Source organism: Acipenser ruthenus, chromosome 7, assembly GCF_902713425.1.
Source record: "Acipenser ruthenus chromosome 7, fAciRut3.2 maternal haplotype, whole genome shotgun sequence".
NCBI lineage: Eukaryota > Metazoa > Chordata > Actinopteri > Acipenseriformes > Acipenseridae > Acipenser > Acipenser ruthenus.
The window spans coordinates 2,877,068-2,900,037 of NC_081195.1; the positions used below are offsets into that span (position 1 = coordinate 2,877,068).

The 22,970-nt window shown below is 36.8% G+C and overlaps 1 protein-coding gene across 2 annotated transcripts in view; it reads right to left on the reverse strand.

Moving 5' to 3' along the window:
* The window catches only part of LOC117414956 (VPS10 domain-containing receptor SorCS3-like), a 144,118-nt gene that overhangs the window by 100,828 nt on the left and 20,320 nt on the right, over positions 1–22,970 (reverse strand). For both annotated transcript variants that reach the window (XM_059026120.1, XM_034024822.3), the window contains exon 2: positions 4,709–4,776. In XM_059026120.1, the coding sequence (XP_058882103.1) occupies positions 4,709–4,776 (68 nt within the window). The remainder of the gene's footprint in view (positions 1–4,708; positions 4,777–22,970) is intronic.

Here is a 22,970-nt window from a genome sequence, read left to right on the forward strand (position 1 = left end):
ATTTATTTATCCATCTGACCATCACCTGTCCTTGGAAAGAGAATGCTTTGATTTACCCGTTCTGAAGTCAGTGTTTGTATTTATTGTCTAAACTTATGCCAGAGGGGATAGAGGGGATATTGGAGGGAAATTCCCTGTAGCACAGGATGTGAAATGATAAGAAGTCGGCACTATCAACCCGTATGTGTGCTGGCAGTTCAATACTGGCTCTTCAGCAGGGCTACTGTAAGGGTTAAATGTGAGGCCATTCCAGAATAGTGCTGTCCATTAAAGACTGCTATATATGGTAATGACTCGTCTGCTCATTTAATAAAAGTATAGTGCTGTCCACACAGTTAATTAAAGACTGCTATATGGAAACAACACATTTAATAAAAAAAAGGCTTTTAGCTTCTGACAAAGTCCTCAAGAAGCCTGCTTTAGGACCTTTAAAGACACCTGACAATGGAGGAGCCTGTCTTATTTAGCAAGGTAGCAAGCTGGATTTAATAAAACCACGTCTGCAAATCGCCATTCTAATTGCAATTATCTGTGACATAAATCTCCAGTCTTTTGGGATTACATACAATGGTATCATTACTTTAACAATGTAATCAGAATGTCACAGAAAGCCTACCTTTTTTAAGGTTGTTGTTTATGCTGCAAAGCACAGACTACTTGTAAAAATTAAAATAAATGATAGATAATTAAATCTGAGATTGGGGAAGCTTAATGAACAGAACATGTGCTTGTAGCTGCTTGTGTTATGGTAGAGCTTCTTTGGATAGACATACAATAATTAGACTATGGTGTTCAAGCACAATAGAGTAGGGAAAATACACAAGGATTCACTGTTATATCTTTATACAGCTCACAAAGTGTAACCTTATTGCTTTTATCAACAGTTATCAACCATCTAAAGAGAACTATTATTTCAAGCATAAGTTGTGCTACATTTGATCAACTGCACAGTAGAAATGAATTTCATTAATATGATGTATATGACGTTTTAATCTGTTTACATGTGGTTTTAGTCTGTTTCTGTCTTGCCCTCCACAAATATGACACATTTACAGATCAGCGTATCGAGAAGCACAGAGGGCACAATACAACTGAGAGGCTTTAGTGAGTCAATACAAGCTGCAGTAATGACATAATAGAAGATCTAGATTGTACTTGTCAAGGGATGTAATATTACAATGTACATATAGTACAATGTATGTTAAATAAACAGCATGGAAACTTTGCTAAGTTTACAGATATTTAAAAGCTATAAAAAACAGTAAAGTTGCAGATCTTGTCTGGGAAACCAAAATGACAGCTACATTGTCCCTTTTACTCCCATGGGCTAGGGAGATAAATCATCCTGGGTTAGTTCAACTAACAGCACCACAGGAACCCCTCCAGATAAATTGAAGACCAGTCAAGCTGAACTTCAGCCTGCAAGGTTCAGCAGCTTGGCAACATTCGCTGCTTAGGTTTTCCCTTGCAGCATTTATGGGACACTCTTTCTGTGTTGTAAGTATAAGGATTTACAGTGCCTTCCCTAGGGCCAAACCTGCTGCAGAGTACTTTTTAGGACCTGTGCCTAAGCTTAGTTATCCTCTGCTAGGAGTGGAACCGGGTTTGCTCATTCCAAATTGCCTTTGGTAAACAGGCCTACTGTTAAGTAGGCACACAGATGTGATACTGGGAAATTAAAACGTCCTACTTTCAGTTTTTGTTTCAGTGCCTGCTTATGGTTGTTCTTGTGATTGCCAAATTGTGGAAAGACTTAAAGAGTTAAGAACCACTAATAACGTCTAAAGTTTCAAAACTGCTTTTGTGTTTTTGAAGATACCGCCAGTCTACAACACTTATTGAGAGGCCTAGCCATCACAATAAACTAATAAAAAAGTTATTTTCAACCGTGCCGTTAAAAAAAAAAATATGGTAAGTAGTAGGCTTGTAACGATAACGATAATAATCGAATTATCTATCGATAATATATTAATGAACTTGAATATTCCATGAAATTAAAAACTTGTCTTGTATATATTAACTTGTCAAGAACATAATCTGTGTTGTTGCTTCTAAAAGTCACTGAGAATATGCTTCTGTGAACAAATACAGGATGATGATGCAGAGATCAAGAGTCACCTGCTTTATTAATTTATTTTATACATATTATTTTGTTTTAAATCAGTCCCATTTGTAGCGGTCTGTCTTGAGCAAAACTAATAATATTTAACATTACTATATTGTCATGTGCTGTTTTTTTTTTTAACCTTTTCTAATGTTTTGAAGCAATGCACTAAATGAATAAAAAAAGAAAACTACAATTATTGCAGCTTTTTCATTTTTCATTGCTGTCTAAATGTCGCTGGATCTTAGCTCGACGTATGTGATGCTATGAAACAATGCAGGTTGTACAAAATAGTTTCCCACCATCACCATGTAGAATGCGAAATTTTTGTACACGATCCGCTGCAGTAATTATAGTAGTTTTTTATTTTATTTTTTTAATTCATTTTGGACACTCGCTTAACAATACCAGTTGAGATCTCCTAGGATACTAAACCCGCCCCGGATGCCCATATCTACCAGTCAGTGAGGATCGCCCAAAGTGGTTATTGGCTGCTGTTAAGTGTCAATCAATAAATCCTGTCCAGTTTTCTTTTTGAAGAAACAAGCTTATAATCACATCAGGAACCTGGACCGATACACATAACTTCATTGGATTTAAGTGCAGGGTAAAAGTACACAAAATAGACAGTTTTCACAATGAAGAATGAATTTCACGGTCCATGTGACGTTTTTCACGGCCATGAAATAGGTAGAGTTTGGTAATGTATGTAAGCGAATCCAAGCGGGCGAACGTTGTGACGTAGTAAATCAATTAATAATAAATCCACATACGTGTATGAAAGAGATATTCTACATATTCAAGTATGGAGATGCAAAATAAAATGATCAACCGAAAAATGTGTCGCTGTGGAAAGTTCCGTTGCAGGAAAAGGTAGGCTACCTCTAATGTACTGTTTGGAAAAATCGATGTTGAAGCTTTGGACGAAACTAGACTCGCCCAAATTAATGGCATGGGTGAACCAAATTCGCCCAGCATCGATTCTGAAGCGTTGGACGAAAAACTAGACTCGCCTGGGCTAGCCCCGAAATTCAGTGAGAAATGTTCATAAAAAGGGTTTCACCCAGTCGTCTTTTTCAAGTTCTGTGACAATCTAGATTCATGTGGGCTGGCTTTCTGTCTGTCCAGACAGAAAGGACAAACACACATTACCAGCTCGCTAAGCAACAATAGGATTCATATCACCCTGTTGACCCCATGTAACACCACCCCATCAAGCAGCATGGTAACTGTAAGATTGAGTGAGTGACTGAGCATGTAGAATGAATTCATTTGATCTTGCCTCTGCCCAGACTGGCAAAAAACTCATAGCACTGGGCATGGTGCCTATGGACCTGAGCCTTGTCAAATCCTGCTTAATAACCTTATTATCTAGCTGCGTGGCCACTGTGCTTTGAAAAGTTTTCAAAAGATGTAATTCTTTAATGTATGTAAAAGCGTCCACAGGCCTGAAATATACTTTACCTTGAGTGCTTATCTTTCAGTCCAGTGCACATGGGTGGAATTAAACATTACACTATTTATTTCTTCACGTTATCCTTTAAAAGGCAGGTACACAGATCTATGGTAAGGCACAAATGATTTGCTTCTAACCCGACAGCAATGATCTGCTAAGACTGCTAAGGTTGGGCTTGGTCAGAGCTTTGAATGCAAGCCTCGAAGGAACATGATGTGCGCTAGAAGGGGGTAGTTGTGTGGGGCGCTCTCGTCTGTTAAGTAAAAAATGATTTATTGTATAAGTTATACTGTACTGCTGGATATGCATTGCTTTATATAAGATGTATACAAGATGGCCTATGCATATACAGTATTTTTACATAAATATCTCATGAAAAGAGGTTTTATCCTGATGTCCAACGCAGGTTGAAAGTCTTGGCTCTGGCTAATTCAATTCAAAAGCACATACACTAAAACAGCCCAGGAAATTCAAAGTCAGTGCTCTGATCAAGTTGATGCAATTGAGTAGACCCCTGATGTAATGAAGTTGGTGCTACCAATGACAAGACTCTGCTGCAGAGTGACAGAAAAACATACCAGTGTATTAGAGAGTTCCATTGTGTATACAATCATTCCAACTTCCACTGTCCACACTGGGATCCCTAGCACAACAATATACATGGAAACATTGTGCCATCCTCCAGAGAAAGTAGTGCACATTCTTTTTTGCTGTGTTAGCTCTATACATGGTAATGCACATTGATACAGGTGGATTTCTAGTCCCCCATGCTTTATATTTTGGCCTGTAATGAAGTAGCATTGTAAAACATATATAACAACAAGGGAGATTGTAATACCTTTTTTACCTATCTTATACACTGTTCACTTGTTAATTTGGGATTCAATATGTCATGGTATCGTTGACTGTGAATTGTACATGGACTGCACCTTCAGTAATTCAGTTCCATAGACATTTCACAATTCTGCATATCACTATGCATTGCAATGTTACTCTGCTTAAAACCTTTTTAAAAAGCTACAACAGATGTTGAAGCCATACCGAGTGCCGCCTTTGACAGGACCTGCGGTGTCTGTGACAGTTTCAAAATCTACTTCTGTCTCGAGAGTAGATCGTACTTTATTGCACTTGCTGGACTTTGATCTTACCTCCACAAAGAGCTCTCAGTGACACTTCCCAGGTTAAAGTCATAGAGCTTCGTCAGGATGAGAATCACCTGCAAAACAGGAAAAGAACCCCACTTAGTAATGACACAGTGTCCCTGCACTGAACCAAAAGATAACTTAAGGCTGCCAGATATCAGGAAGCAATGAAAGACCACAAACATCACAGTTTGTGCCTTAAATCTGTTCCAAACTGAAATCATTTTGGATAGTGTTTGAAACAGCATTTTTTAAAATGTTTAAATAAATACATTAAAAACCCACAGCAAGGATGTTTTGGGAGTCTATCTATAAAAGCTGTTATGGATAATGCAGATTCCACAGGGTAGATCAAGAGAGATTCCAAAATATCCCCCTACATATAAAATAAATAGATTTTTATAGTCACGTTCACAGCACAAATTGAGGCTTCATAAGTTTGATTTTTAGATTTCATTTAAGCCTTACATTCACTGGAATTATTGCACGTCATTGAATTCTGGAGTAGTTACAATAACACCCTTTTGTCAAAACATTTAAGTGCTGTTCCATCAGAATCCGGGGCCCATTTTGAAGCCAGCACAATAATTGAACTGCTCCTTCCAGGTGTGCCTTGCTCATCCTTTACTATTAAAATTGTTTTATTCCACTCAGAAGGTTTCCTTTTAGCTTCGCACTTTGCAAAATATGCCCCATATTTAATATCATTGTGAGTATTGGTGTTGTTATATGAGAGTTCATACTACAAATAACATGATAGCATCTACAGTAATAAGGAAGGTGAGATATTTTATAGAAGCCTGATTCTCTGTTCTATTGCTGCACCTACTGTAGATTTGGAAAATGAATGAAAAGTTTATGAAGTTTTGGAAAGCCGCCACACTGGGCTTCTGCGAACAATATTACCGAGAAAAGCAATATGTGGAAACTGCCAGAAACATGCCACACAGACACACATCTGAGAGGCATCACCTCTCAGGGGAAATCAGAACTCTATCACAACTGGAGATTTTGTGATACTTTATTGAAAGGTAACAAGCAGATTTTTTTTTTATGGTCTTTTACTGTTGCTTGTGTATGGCATACAACAGACAATCACTACTGACTCTAGTTATTTCTTTTTGTTTATAATTGTAATCACCCTGGTAACCCCTGCATTGAGGTTTGGAAGAAGTTTGAAAGAAGTTTTGTGGCTGTCATACACAAACACAAAAGGTTTTACAAGCAATGAATCCAGTCACATGTTCATTATTTTCATTCGTGATTCCAAAAGAATTCCACACTTCTGATTTATAAAACTATTATCCACTGCATGATATAAACCCTGCGCTATCTTTTGTTTCATCTCGTCCAAAGGCATTTTTAATATAACCAAGCAGACATGATAAAAGGATCTTGCGACGTATCAAACAAGCAGCAATACAAACTGAGAACATTGCTTAGTCAGCTGACTCCTCCCTAATATCCTCCTGTTAGTGCAGGAAATACCAGTACATTTACCTTCTAATACATTATTTGGGAAAGGGTTACAGACGAGTACGCTGAAAGGACAGAAAATGTTTTTGGTGAATTAAATTCAGACCCAAGTCTGACCCGAAAATTATATTTTTTGACCCGTACCCGAACTGCAAACCGTGAAAAAGTTCACCCGAACCCGACCCGCGGGTATCCAACCCGATGCAGAACTACCTTATAATCAATCATAGGAGCTTGATTAATCTGAAACATTCCACTGACCATTTAACTGATGTCTTTAACTTGAAGTTTTAAAATGTTCGAAGGGGGCAACGCGTATTGTACATTCATTTAATTAACAATCCCACTGTGGAACCTCAGTACTGTTTTTAATTACTAAAAACAAAACAAAAGAAATTGCTGAGAGAACAATGAGTTAGTACATTTCTCCAATCAAAGGTAACTTGGCCAAGACTAAACCAGATGATGAGTTTGCAAACATTAAAATAAATGCAGCTGAGATGAGAGAGGTTGTCATTATCATTATCCAAGTGTGATAAAGCCTTACGACCAACAGAGATGTGTCAAGTCCAAAGTAATTACTTTGCTGCATCAAGGAGACATGTCTATTAGGAACAGAGATGTGTGATCCCTTTTACTGAACTGATGACTGACCAATACTTCTCTGAGAGCCAAGTCCTGCAATCCTGCCTTATCAGCAACCCATCACCAGCTCTGTCTACATACAGTGTTTGCACAATGTACTTAAAACCCTGGTTAAAATGTCTTGTAAATGGATCTGTTAAGTCTCTAATAACACGCTTATTTTCCTAAGGTTTAAAACACTCATCAATCTTTATAGAATCATATCCTTGTTGTGCCTTAATTAAATAGACTGGTGTTGTACCATAGTTGTGCAAGTTGACTATATCATTATGTGTGTCCCCATTTTTCAGGAATGATAAATGAGAACTGCATTTTGAGTCATTCCAATGTACCACACACAGCCATGTCTTCCGTTATCCTTCCAGTGTTTGTTTATAGTGGCACAAATGTTCTTTGAGACAGCACTTAAGACTTAGGGGCCGATGTAAGGATATGTGTAAAGTGATTTGCGGCTGCAAAACACCCATATTGCTGCCAAAAAACACGTTTAGCTGGTGTAAAGTGGGACTTTAGCAGTCACTAAAAGTGCTGCGTATGTAAAGAATGGTTTTCACCTGCCGTTCTGCACCTGCTATCAAATTAGCACTTTGCCACCATTAATCCATTTAAAGGATATTAAAATGTATTGAAATGAAGAAAAGAACATGGAATTCAGCTGGGATCTGGAATACTAAGCAAGCGCAAACATTATAATGAGATGTTTTTGCCTTCCACTTGAGCAATTTCTGACCCTTCAAAAACTCTGCACCTCCTTTGACAAGGTGCAAACCATTGTAGAAGCGAGTAACTATGAGCTATAGAAAACCACACACCTTCAGACCTGTCATTGGCCTCAGGATGGCTGCTGTGGTGCACTTCTTGATGCGGCAATGCTTGGCTCTTGTTGAGGAGAAGGGCAAGACGGAGAAGACCCTGTATATTTAACCCAGGGTCACTTTGTTTGGGATGGATTGTCCTCTCTGCTTGCATCTCCCAGTGTCAGCTGTGATGTGGATGTGCTCCAAAAATCCCATACAGCACCTGCTGCTCTCTGTACTCCTAACCCACCTCACTGGGCACACTGACCGATACGATTAATAGTGACGCAATTTTTCAGTCGCATTGGACAGTGTGTTATGCTTTTCGATGCGATTTTACAGGAATGGTCAATCGATTTCAGTTGGCTCGCAGAGTTTAAACATGTTTAATATTTTTGGATGCGATTCCCTTGTCTCAAAATAATTGCTCTCCGCTAGGCAATTTGGATTTTGCTGCCGCAATTGTTTGCACTGTGCCTATCCTTACATCAGCCCCTAAAGCCCTTAAGTTATCCACAATAGAAGTACCTCACAAGAACACGAGTTGGCACTGTCAGTCTTCCATGTACTCTTATTGAGATGCACACTCTAAAGGTAAGCAAAAAAAGGGTATGTTATTTCTTTCTACAAAGCCTCTTTCAGAAAAAAAAATGCTTTTGATGCTGCATGCATTGAGCTTTTTATCATATAGACAAGAGCCTATAGACACTGTAAAACTGTCATTAATTAAGATTTTCCACCTTGGTGAACAAGAAATCTATATCCTACATTCTCACCAAGCCCTTTCTGCCCAAGTGTAGGTTTTAAGCCATCTTGAATCCACAAGCTGCTGGCGTTGCTAGAGAATAATGTTATGGTTTTGCGAAACAGCATATCTTTGATAAGGCTGACACACCAGAATTGCACGCAGTCTTCCAGAATCTATTTTTTTCTTTCAGGCGAATGGCATAAGCTGGTCTGACCTGGGTGTAGCAGTTTATTATCAGCAAGTTTTGTTGATTTTTTTAGTGATAGAAGTATCAGTTCTGTTTATATATCAAGTCCTCAAGAGACTGATTTCTAATTAAAATTGAAACAAATATTAAACAAAGGACTAGATCATCCACCTAAAGTGTGCCAGTTAGGGCCTTCTCTATCTGTATGGGTAGACAGAGTAAGGGGGTCTGTTTTTCAGGCATTCCCATCTTAAGGTTGTGTCAAATGTCAAGTGGGAGTGCCTGTCTGGTGTTAGAGGTTCATGTCATACTTACTGAGCAATATTGAAAGTGAGCACTCTACTCTTGTACACCTAGATTATGCAAATAATTAATTGCTCTAATAAGACAAAAATAATGGTTTGGTGTAGGTTTAATGCTTACCTTGAAATCTGGTTCCAAAAACGTAGCAGTTAGAACTTAAGAGCATCAAGAAAAGGTAATTGATTGTGCTCCGATATTGATTAAGCTATTAGAGAAGCCATTAGTTCTTTTGAGATACACTAATCGATTTTGAAGTCATTAAGTCTAGTCTCCTATAAATTAAGAAGTCCTTTACGTTATCAGATTGTTCTTTGTTTGATCCTTTAATCCTGGAGAAATGTTGGGAGCACAGTCTCTGGACTTATTTTCAAGTGAAACTGCTTTATTTAGGAAAAACGAGAAGATGATTTTTCACAGAGACAAGATTGCTTTGTGGATCAAACAGGTTCTCCATTTCTTCAGTTATCTTTGGTTTTTAAAATTGAGTCAATCTTTGTACAAATTATGTCAGTCACGATTTCTCCCACATATCCAATCATATAACCCAATCTTTGTCAGTGGTTGGGTTATAATTAAGTTGACAAAGGAAGGTCTAAAAAAAAACTGTTTCTAATTGTATGGTTTTGTGTATTTTATAGCTATGTATGAAGTACAGCACATAATGTACACATGGTTGAGCGAATGAACAAATGAAGCACATTCAGTAAATGTGCACATGATAATGTAAAGGACTTAAAACACAGAATTATTCATCTTGATGGAATGCTTTATCATGTTGGGTGTTCATCCTATAACAAAGGGTCCCCATTTCCCTTTAAATGCTCGTACCAGGACTGAGGCCCGCGCATGTGTATATAGTGTGTTGTGTGTTTTCCACTCTGTCGTCAGATTACCCACAACCTCCTATCACAAGAATGTAATTATTTAAATGCTTGCCAAGGCTGTATTGTGTATAACAGCTTTACTTAAGGCTTTGAAGTTGCATAACAGTATGTATCTCACCCCATACAATGTCTTAAGAGTCTAATGCTCTTTATCTACCGAGAGGACAATAGCTAAATTTGGTGATTTCTCACCACTCATAATTGGCAGCAGCATCCTGCTCTTCTGGAAGAGGAGCCTCTCAATCCCTACCGACAGAAAGTTGATCAGCAAACTGTTACTATAGCAACAGAAGAGCTGGCTTTGAAAATAGATTTTTTTTTTTGTAGGCAGACATTTCATCTAAATGCACTGACCCCACACAACTCCTGCCTATTCCATTAAACAAAGAACAGGTATTGGTAATGGTATGAATAACAAACAGGTCACCCAGTCTTCAATTAAAACACCTACATCTTTCTACCTGGCACACTGTATGCATTTGATACAGCTCTTTCTTGAAACAGGTCCTCTCAATGATAGGTTTCATTCAACGTCATGCAAATGTTGCATTTCAAATGATAATGTATTTTCTGATGGTGACACTTTAATCTCTTTTTATTCCACATAAAGATTGATGGGGAGATGAAACAATCGATCTCTGCACGTAATAATACAAGTGAAAAGCACTTTAAGATAAATAAATAGAACATGAATGTGGAAAGCATCTTAATTTATATGATTACATGTTATGCAGTCATACCTTTTATTCGTTGCAATAGCTTGCAAGTTATTTTGAGTCAATTTCCAAGACATGTGTTATATATAATATAAACAATATTGTACTACTTTTAAATAAGCCTAATTTATATTGTATTGTTATTTTATTAAGTCAAATACATGTTTATATTGATTTATTGATTCATTTACAGTACATTATAGAAGACTATTGAATGCAGAGCAAAATATATTTCTAATGGGTGGGAAATGATAATTTCCCTGAAAAAAATAGCAAAAGAGCCCCAATGAACAAACAGCAGATGTTTAAACAGTTGTATATGTACTTTGAAACCAATTTCATTAATGTGTTTATAAGCACACGTTTGTATATGCTGTCAAGAATGAATAAAGCCCAACTGTTTAGAAACCCCCAAGATACCTTCTGTTATCAAGAAAAGGAAAAATAACTCCAACTGTAGGCTGACCATCCTAACCTCTGAAGCTATCCCCATCTAAATGCAATCTCTGTCTTCATATGCTATGCTGTTTACACTGCCTCGGTTTACAACAAACCTCGGGTGAAATGTTGCATTCAATATAGATGGTTTTGCTGAAACTCTTCTCTTGGCTCTTGAGTGTTGTTATTTTTTTCTAGAAAACACTAAATTAAACCATCTTTAACTCCCATCCCTGTGCTTCCTGTTTCACAGTCCCACCTCTGACCTGCTAAAAGTTGCAGAATCCCAAATACAAGGCTCATGATTAGCTCTCACTTGAGAATTAGAGATTAGAAGAGTTATCATAGGGCATTATAGTGTGGGATAAAAGCACAATTTTCAAAATAAATCTGTGTTAATTCAACATAAATTATAGACCAGGGTAAAATGATGAAAGACAATTCAGAGACATGCAAAACAGAGCTCTTTCCAGAAAATGATTTCAAAGACCAATAACAAATAGGATGAACACAGGCCAAACTGTCTGACAAGCCAAACATTTTATTTTCACATTTGCCATGTTAAAATTTGATTGTTTTTTTTAAAGAAAACTTCCTATACTAAATTTTTGTGGGATAAATCCCAAGGCTTCCTTGTCTTTTTTCCTTAAAATCACAGCTTGTGTTCAGGGGTGTTGTGTAGTGTTGTGTTGTGTAGTGTTGTGTTGTGTGCTGCTGAGATGAGGTTAAAAGCTGTGTAACTACTTGTGCAAATAAGCCTAGCTTGTTTGGGGTGTACATGTTCACCGATTTGTGCCCAGCCTCTGCCATGTTACATCCACCTATATCACGGTTTAATAGTGCTGTAGGACTGGGCTGTATTTGTTTTTAATTGGATTCCCTCTCATCTTCCCAACTGGTGGTATTTGCAGTAGGATCAAGCTCTGCGGTCAACAAGACACCTAAAGTGGGGCATGACTGTAATAGGTTTGTCACCTGTTCTATAGGCAAAATGAAAACCAGCATTTGTCAAGGTTTGTATACAATCTCTCTCGTGTAGTTCTGCTTGTATATAATGGGATGTACAGAGATTTACTGTCAGATGTATTGCCTTATCAAATGAGAGAATGATCAAGAATTGTATCATTCATTTTGATATACCATCTGTGCTACTCTGACCTGCCCAAATGTTGCTGATTATCTGAGCTCTAGAAATGATTAACATTAAAGCCCAAATTGCCCTGAGGCATTATTACATCTTAACAAAGTTTACATTTAACAAAGTCTTTTTTTTTAATCAACATTATTACTATGTAAATTCTACATTTCCCTTAGGATGAACCAACATTTATCACTTTCATATGCCCATATGCTATTGACCATAACTTCTGGTGTGAAGCAGTGACAGAAGGTGGTTATCTCAGCGCAGTATCTGAAACTTTTAATTAAGTTTGAGGAGCCTTATGTCGACAGAGGATAACTAAGAAAATAGCTTTTTAAATGGAACATTGCAGTGCAAATAACATACTGCAGCTTAATTCACAATCAGATGCAATTAAAAATTCAATATGTTGTCTCTTAAGTGCTGCGAGATATGTCTCCTCCCTGCAAAAAGACACCAGGCAGCATTCACAATCCGGCTTTAGCAGCATGATCCATGAGTTCTGAATGATGTATCTGAACAGTTATGTACAGTATGACTCTGAGGTGATCCCCATTAATACCTGACAAGATTGTGTCAATGGTAAAGGTTACAGTTCAGATCCCAGATGTTATCTATTGTATAGCAACTTGATTAATTGTGGGCAATCTTCATCCCAGTGGGTTTACAAAACACGCTTTTGTTTGTTCTACTCGTGCAATTTGAATATCTGAACTAAAACAATAAAGAAAAGCTTAACCTATCCTGCAGATAGACAGTGAGCCTCAGCTAGCCTATCCTGGGAATTGAACACATGATGCTCTTATCAGAAGCTGCACAGGCTTAAAGCAATACAAGCTGGTACACTGCATCATTCCTACCAGGATCTCCAAATGGTTTACAAGACTATGTATACAAATTAGACCAAATGTTAACGACAGATTCAGATCCTTGCTTGACCAATTAACTCATGAAGCTTTTTTTATGAATAAAATACAGTTTGATATTCACAAAACTGTTCTACATGTATATTGTTGTTGATCTTTATAAATCACCTTCCAAATGTCACTAGTTATAGTATTACTTTTACAGGAAACAACACGAGCGTTGTTACATGGGTTTATATCAGATAACAGTTCTTGTAAATATACAGTGTAAAACTGTATGTATATATACTTTTTGTGGTATTACATATTAAAGAGTACAAGTTATACAAGTGATGCTTTGGACACAGCAGAAGTGCCAGAAGCTTACCTCAGCACTAAGTCAGCTTCGTCTCCCATCTGTAATGAGTTCATCGCATGCCAGCTTCCTGTCACTATCTCAGTTAACGCATGGACATGTCCTTGTAACTCCCTTCCTGTAATCTATCACATGGTCGCTCAGGTACATTCTCACTTGGAGAATCAGTGCTGCTCAGTTGAATGGCACGCTGAGTTCTGCTGAGTCAGAAACTAACCTGAGAAATAGGGAGCTACTGGCAATTAATGACTTCATGGTTGGCAGGCTCCAATCTGCCTCATAAGAAAATTATCTAATTTGTCCACCAAAAACACCTAAAAAAAAAAAAGTAGCTTCTGACAAATATTAGTGTTTAAACTCTCTCGAAGGTTCATGTTATATATTATGATTCTCAGAATGTCAGCTAGTCCATTTCCCCTTTATAATGTCCAGTCTCAAGCATGTATTGATGCCCTTTAAGTTCAAACTAAACTCTTTGGGGCTCTGCATCAAAGGAATCTTTTAAACAAAAACAACGAAAAACCATCAACTGGCTATTTCATGGTTTTGCACTTCCATGTATTACTAGAATTGCTATGACAGGCAAGGTATAGTTCATTCTAATCTGATGTCTATTTAATACGACAGTATGCCCTAAAGTTAATTCCAAATCAATAGGCGGTATATTTTACAGTGTGGGGTTAAGTTACTTTGAAGGAGGATCCTTATTTGACTGTTGCCCAAAATCCACCTGACCTTCAGAACCTAATTTCCATCAGTTTGCCCATGATATATTGTACTGCATCCAAATGAGACCAAATACAATGAAACAGCAAAAATTAATAATAAAAAAGCAACTGTATATTGAACAGATATTTGACATGAGCACTGTTGGCATGGAAAAGTCCATTCCAAGGCAACATTGAACGAACCCAGTGCGTATGAACATATTTATTAAAACTTTGAATAAAGTTACTCAAATTATTTGCAATAATCCAACCTTTTTAGGGAGCCTTATATATGTATGTGTATATAACACGGGTCTCGGGGGACACACAATAAGAGCGTTATAAGCGGGGGAGGTGGTGGGGGGCGCTGCGGGACACAACACACATCTGACTAAAATACAAAATAAATTAACTCCCGCTTTATAATGTACATATAGTGAGGCACAAATGTGACGTTCCGTGAATTAACTGTGCACAAAGCACCATGTATAGCAGGGGCTGAAGCGAAGCTGAAGCATCTCATCTCGCTGAGAAAGCTGCAGCTCCTCTTGCAGCAAAAAAGTAAATACATTAGGAAAAATAACCACGTAATAGGCTTAATATTTATTTAGTTATAAAACGAATGCTGAATAAGATGTCTGTGTTACAAAGTGACAGCGCAGCTTTTCTTCAGTTCAGATACTGTATCAAAAGGGAGAGACAGAAACAGAAGTTAGACTGAGAAGTTGTTTACAGTTTGAACAACGCCGGTACTGTATTTACTGTAGAAATATTGCATGAATCACTAGTATAGGGAATTGGGGGACATGCTGTAGGAGCGTTATATCCGAGGCGCATTATAACTGAGAGCCTTATAGCGAGGGAGCATTGTGTGTGTGTATATATGTATATATATATATATATATATATATATATATATATATATATATATATATATATATATATATATATATATATATATATATATCATAAGCTATCATTGTAGACTGCATTATAAGTGAGTTATTGCTTATCCCCAGTTTTCCAGTTTGTGGGACTGAAGCATAAAGTCATTGCAGGTCGTGTCTAAATTGGGATTTGTTCTAACCATTAGACCTCATTAACAATTGCTGCCTGACATTCAGCCTCCCCCAAAGTGCTCACTTCTCTAAGTCACTGCTGTCTTTCATTAGCCAGTAAACAGCACCACGGGTTTATCTCTGGAACTCCCAAACTCAGTCAGTGTTTTAAATTTAAAATTCTGATTAGCTTTTTACCCAGACTGGAGCCCTCAAGTAAATCCCTCCCAGCCTTCTAGTAGCACTCAGTAGAAGAAGAAGAAAAAGTTCCCATAAATAAACTTCCACCTCCTTGTGATTGCTTAATGAGCTTGATTGATTCACAATCTGAAGTGTTCACTGCTTGGTTTCTGAGGACTACACCAGGGACCTGTGCATACAGAAAATGCTGAAATTCATTCTGAAATAATGATAGAATTATACTTATACCCTATCTGTTTAAAATCAAAAAGGAATTGCTAATAATCTAATCATTCGGTTTTGCTGAATTTCATAATTTAAACAGCCCAAAGAAAAATGAAATGTATATCTTACAACTAAAGGGAATATTTACCTTGTTAAAGTATTTTAGCACCATTGTGAAAATATGCAACACAGAAGTTCAATTTCACAAGGACAGCCACTTAACAGACAGCAATCATTATCACACCAAATACAAGCGACAGCACATTTATGCATCAAGAACACTTTAAATAAAATGGACAATGTGCAAAGCAAACACTCTGCTGCAGCTCCTGGTAGTCTTTTTCAGTGAAGTCCTGCTGGCTAGCCCTGACATTCTATAACTAGGAACCTGACAGGGGTTAATAAAGCTGTCAGAATGCACAATAAAGAATGGCAGTTATAATAATGTGTGTATCCATTTAAATAATTCATCATTCCGGCTGAGGGCTCATTATCATGGGGGAGTACATTATGTCTCGCCTCTCTGGAAATACCTTAAGGTCAGGTGTACTGTGAATGAGCACGAGTGTGGTGCCTGGCCAATTAGGAGAATACTGATCCTTCTGAATTCCAATTCTTTTCTTTAAAAGCTGAAACCTTATGCCATGTTTAGGCATCTAGGCTTGTAGTGAGAGATAAAATAAACACAATAACCAATCCATGATATGTGCAAGTACGACACTTAGTTGTTAATAGAGTCTGACCAAAATAAAATAATAAAAAACCTAGTTCACATTTCACAAACATAAAGACATGCAACTAACATCTAAAGTGTCAAAAAAAGAAATACAATCAAATGAAAATAAAAACATAAAATAGAATTAAGTGTTAGAGCCTTGCCCTGTGATAAAAATTGGACCCCTAGACTTTATTATCATAGCATATAGTTTTTTTTTTTTTTTTTTTTTTTCTAAATATTGATGAGTTTCTAAGTCATACCCCACTGGAAAACATTGGAGGAGATCCATTCAACTTGAATGATCTCACAGCAGTTCACTTTCATTTTAAATTCAGACCAGCTCACAGTAAACAGAACATTGCTGGAGGCTGGAGACCTCAAAAGTTGAGCTTGTTTCACATAAATTATTAATATAACTTAACTCCTCATCTTAAATCCCTGCAAGTCTTAGGTTAGTATGTTTAACCTTTATATATATATATATGTATATATATATATATATATATATATATATATATATATATATATATATATATATGTGTGTATATATATATATATATATATATATATATATATATATATATATATATATATATATATATATATATATAATATATATAATGTTTCTGTCACAGTTTAACCCTTATGTAACAACTCCTGTTAGTATGCTTATTGATACAGTATAATTCATGGTGGTATTGTTATTGTAAAGGTTTATACAGGGCTTGAAAGTTGATAAGGGGAGACCAGTACCCCGCCTCCAGCAGCACAGCAAGTAAAGCAGTTAGTATAAAGTTGTCTTTGCTTTTGTGGCTGCTACCAATAAGGGACTAGGTGTTTAGATTTTTAGATTGGAGGTCATTTCAAGTTTTGGTATTGAATATTGCATTAGTTCAGCTTCATCAGTGTGTTACAATTGTAATAAAAAAATAATTCTTCCATACTTTATATTCTGTACAAAGAATTTGCTTTTGGCAAAATATCAACTACTAATTGTAGCTTTACAAGAGCCAACCCAACATAATATTGGCATAGAACATAATAAGAAAAAAGCTCTTCAAAAAGCCTAAAAAAAGAAGTGACAGCAGCAAAGTCCTTTGCATATACTGTATTTTAATTCATATTTTTAAAATATAATATTGTGGGAACAAGTCAAAAATATCCTTCTGCAAGCTTAGTGCCAGTTGGTCCTTATAAACAGCTCATATAATGCCTGGGTGCATGACAACACTCCATATTTACATGCTATTCTCACAATATAATTATCAAAGAAAGTCCTTGTGGGAATATCTACCTCACATTCCAGATGTCCACATATTTCAGAAAACAGCACTACTCCCCAGTTCCCAACAAGTAGAGAGACCTCCACACCTTCAATAGCACACACAACTGCTGAGCTCAGCAGCTGAACCATGCATTAACAAAAACACACGAAGAGGACTGCTGTCACGTATTCCAGCTTTACAGCAAATCCACCTAGTGGCTTACCACTGAACACTCAACACTGGAATCAAGTGCTCCCCATATTTCCCCAGATTTGCATTTTGTGTTAAACTGAATGAGCTTCACATTCTAAAACTGCCTGCTATCTATAAAATTGTTACCATTCCACCAAGACTATTGCGGACAACACTAACACTTTTAGTAACGTACAGTGAATATATGAGGTTTAGGCATGCAAGCATGTTCTACATATATAACAATCAAATGTTACGGATTTAAACAACTGGGTATGCATACAATAACACAAATGAAGCATTACAGAGCCCTGGAAGCGTGTATGTATGCACTCTAATGTTTTATTAATGCAGAGTTTTGCCTTTAGGGGATCTGTAGAAATAATTTTAGTCGTGTCCTTTTTATGCAGGGTATCAATCATTTTCACAAGCTAATAGCTCTGTATTAATGCAGGGAAATCATATTTCTCAACACATTCCCCTCACTACAACTGGGCCTGAGTCCAAAGCCACAATAATGTACAAGGATATCCACAAAGTATATTAATACCTTAATCATTTTGACTTTTAACCATGCCCACTCTGCTAATTGCCACTTAATTTTATAATGCATTGTTTCAAAATGTAGCTCTTCTCCCTTTTTCTAGCTAACAGGCACAATTGATTAATTGCACATGTCTGTATAATAGGAAAGTCAGCACAGTACCTTTCTATATAATACTGCATGCCTGTATAATACTGCAGATAGTAATTCTATTGTTTCTTATTCTAGCTAATTGGGTTCAGCTGAGTTCAGATTTGTTTTTTCTAAACCTGTTAAATGTTAACTTTTGTTTCTGAACACTGGTGTTGACTTGCATAGGAATGATACATGGTTATACTATTATAAATGTACTTGAGTTAACACATTGCACAGCACTTTTGTGGTATTAACTTACAAACGAGAGAGACAGGCCAATCTCAACCCCATTAGTCTGTCTAGTGTTTTCTGTTCAAGTAATATACAGTGCTCTGCTTTCCCTTAATAATCCTAAAGTCTGGAGCCCTAGTAGTTATGAGGCCTTATAACTAGAATGAAAGTGCGAGAGGAAATGGGAGCCACAACCACAGCATCTTTATATTGGTTCTGCAATTTACAGGTCCACTTTACGTTAGTTATTCCATTTATTCTAACTTCACAGACATAAAGTTCTAATCTCAAAGGACAAAACATTCCATACCCTATTAGTAAAAGTGATAGGAAAAAATGCAATATTAAAAAAGATGAGTGGGGTTTTGGAAGAGAGAATGCTTTCCACTTACTGTGTTTCATTTTCCAGCTGGGCACGATTCTAAATGTCTCAAGGAGGAAAAGCCAACTTTCAAATTCTGTTTACAAATATACACATGCGCACGGACACAACACAGACAATCCCTTTCAGAAGCTGAAAGAAGAAAGATTAATTGCCCTTGCTTTTAAAAATGCTTGTATACACGCTCATTATATAGTTTACAAGAAGCAAACCTAACAGAAATAATAGTGTAACCCCCAAACGACTAAACCTGTTTCTTGTAGCAAGCACACACACGCACACACGCACATACACACGCACGCACGCACACACGCACACACGCACATACACACGCATGCACGCTCACACACACGCACACACACACAGCCCTGCCTACCAAACACATGTACACATCCAAAATATTGCAGCTCTGCTGAGATGTCCTTATGCTCATTTGAGTGGACAGCATAGCAGCAAAGGCACCACTGTCCTGGTCATTCATGGCACTGTGAAATTAGGCCTCATGCAAGTTGAACACAGACAGAATTTAGACAAATCAAGCAGGACAGCTCACTGCACTTCTGCCCTTTAGCCAGGTGACAACGATAAAACATAACCATCCCTTGGCCTACAAAAACCAACAGAGGTTTGCTGAAGGGTGCTAAGAGAATTAGGAAAACAACTTACAGAACCCCCCACCCCCACCCTCAACCCCTCCTGTTATAAATTGATAATTCAAATAGATATTCTGGCCTGAATGCCATGGGCATAAAATGTAATTTATGGTGCCTAGCGTTGGTGGTGACGGAACAAGCTAAATTCATTTTTGGAAGACGATCGTAATTTTGAGGTGGCCACTGGCGTTCTTAGATTAGTCCCTGTCTGCAGCTTTGCTAGATAGAATTTCTCATTTTAGAGGAATCATAGACCCGATTCTAATACCTCATTGAAACCTTAAGCATCGCCTCCACTAGACAGTAGTGTCAATCTTTAGCTTTGCAAACTTTGCTTTTCAATATTAAAATTAAAACTTCTGACTCTGTCTTCAGGGATTAATACTGGCTGGGGTCTTTAAATATGTGCAAGAAGACAACACTTTTTTACTGGAAAAGTTTGGGGCATCTACATTTAACAGGATGGTCTGTGCATTAAACACATGGAATCTTTTACTTGCATTATTAATGGGTAATAGTTATTAATGTTTGTTCGGGACCTTTTTATTCAAGCTTTGTTAAAGGGTTAGAGTTTGTCTACAGAGAAATTAGCGTGGCATGGGCAGTCATAGTGGCAGCTCCCTCCTTGATCGTACTGCCACTTTCCCATCAAGTATTCTTGTTTCTGAACCCTATCTAATCCTTGCCCTCCAAAACGATTGCTTAGGAAATTACCAGTGGGAAGCTCGTGATTTGGCAGCGACCATCATGGGCTGGGAATTCTGAGCTGTAAAACAATTGAAACCTAAATGTGTCAAACAGAAGGAGGGAGCAGTAGAATCAATCAGAATCAGTGTCCGCATCGCATCAGATTATCCTTTTGTACTGCAGCCTGAATTGCATCTCTGTCTCTCTAGCCCTCTCTGTTTATCGACAATTCAGTTTTTTTAAGAATGTTAGTTTTAATGCAATTAACCAATTTTATCCAGAATATAGGGTAGGTGGCATTATTACTAAACAAGGATATATGTCCTTCAGGGTGATTTGAGGCAGCTATCTTTAGTAGGCCCTGAAAAAGTCTTGTGTAACAGAAGTACGGCTTTGGAATGTTGTTTAGGTGAGTCCTAGACTAAGAGGAGAATTTATATATGGAGGTACTTAGCGCCCTCATTTTTCATTATTATATGTGTATATTGCTATCACATAAGAGTAACATAACTCTGTGATGCAATTAGTCTTTCAAATGTAAAACATTTTGGTGGTGTTTTGTTTTATGGGTTTATTGCCAGACATGAAGGTTCAACTTAAGTTTGAAAAACCCATGTTCTTACAGAGATTCCTTTAAAGAACGCCAGTCAAATTAAACATCAATAAAAACTCTCTGGTGCTAAGCCTGGCTAGGTACGTATGGAACTTTACTGCTGAACTTAACAGCTGAAAAGATGCAGTGAAATAAAGGAAAGGGTTTCCTTGGTTTGTGAAGCAGAATCACTCTCATACAAAGTGCAATTCCTAACTATAATGAAAACCAATAAATAAAATAAATAACAAGCATAATTAATGTAAATCATGCCTGTTCATATTTAGAATGCAGTAAATATTGTACAAATATATGCAAATAATTCATTTTTGGGTAGTTGCACACCAAACTCAGGGCTGTCTTTAGCAACAATTTGTCTTTTTATGAGGTTTTCATTTGCAGGCAAGTGGGTGGGTAAAGCCACACTCTCTTGTCAAGTTTGCCCATCACAATGCTACAGTACTTTTATTTTTGTTTTCTGTGAGGAGCGTGAAGTCAAAAGTCAAAGGCTAAAACAGATTATGCTTTGAAATAGTATTATTTTGTACAAAAATGAAGCACTGTTAATTAGTTAGCTAATAATTATTTTCTTAATTTATTTTAGTTAAAAAATAATGTTAATCCCTTTATGTATGCTTCCCCTTTTACTTAGGCAAGCTCAAAGTGGGATGCTTGCTGTTAATATATTTTCCTAAGGGGCTGATAAACCACAAGTAATATAGAGAAATCTCCTGTCTGTGTGAAAAAAAGGTCGAAGTTGGCCCTAGGCAAAGCTGTTAGTACTTTTCTTCATGCTTCAACGACTTGGAAACAGTGCTTCTCAAAGCTTTGACCTTGTAAGGATGCTAAGGATTTTATTTATTTTTTTCCCAAACATATTCTGTAATGGCTTAAAAGCACATTTTAAATTACTAACCAAAATATAGTTATAGCATACTATATGTGTTATTTAGGGGGCTTTATGTGGACTTGAGTTTGTGGTAATATAGTATTATATGCCAGGGACAATACCCACTTCTCCTATAATGGCAGCTGGGGTTAAAGGTCAAATAGTAGGGACTTTTATTATTATTATTATTATTATTATTATTATTATTATTTACTGTTGGTAAAAATTTCTTCTGAATCAATTTTAAAGCAAAACCAAAAAATGAAGGCCATCCCAACTCTTCCTCACGGTAAACTATAATAGCTGATACAGGAACACGGGGAGGTTAAAATGAGGAGCTGACTGTCCATGTTAAGTAGACACAGTTGCCACCTACTCAATATTTAAATCCAAAGCGTCATGCTATGTATTTTCTGCACCCATGTTCAGGTACTCTGTTCTTCAAGATTCCTACCCAGAATGCAATGCGTAGCAGATATGGGCATGAAACTATTGCTAGAAAACTGCCCTGTTATTGTATTCCTAAATTACAGACAAGAGCACAAGAACTAGAACATACAATGAAGAGCATGCCCTTACTGGCTGTATCTGTATCTGTACATTAATACAGACTAGTCTGCTGTGTCCTTGTGCGGGCTCACAAGACAATGTATTTATTGAGTTTGGTAACCAAAGCCTGCTGTGTCCTTGTGCGGGCTCACAAGACAATGTATTTATTGAGTTTGGTAACCAGGATAAAGCACTGCAGAGCTGTAACATCTCATTCACAAAGTCATGCCAAGTTCACTTTCAAAGCATGGAGTTTACAATCTGATTCCAACCTGATTCCAACTCTAGTAATAAATTGGCATCTTTTTTAATGCTTAAAGAGGCCCAAATTTACATTTAATTTAGGACAAGCTGGAAAACCTACCCTCCTCATGGCCATACACAAATTTAACTTTGTGAAAGCTTTATTCTAAACCACAGGTTTTATAAGCTTTCACATTTCTGATCAGGATGCAAATTATGGGCTGATTAACTTTATACCTTGGTTGCAGCTAGGTTTCAACCCAAACATCTTACTGTTATTAATAATAATAATAATAATAATAATAATAATAATAATAATAATAATAATAATAGTAATAATAATAATAATAATAATAATAATAATAATAATAATAACTATTATTATTATTATTATTATTATTATTATTATTATTATTATTATTATTATTATTATTATTATTATTATTGTTAATAGTATTATTA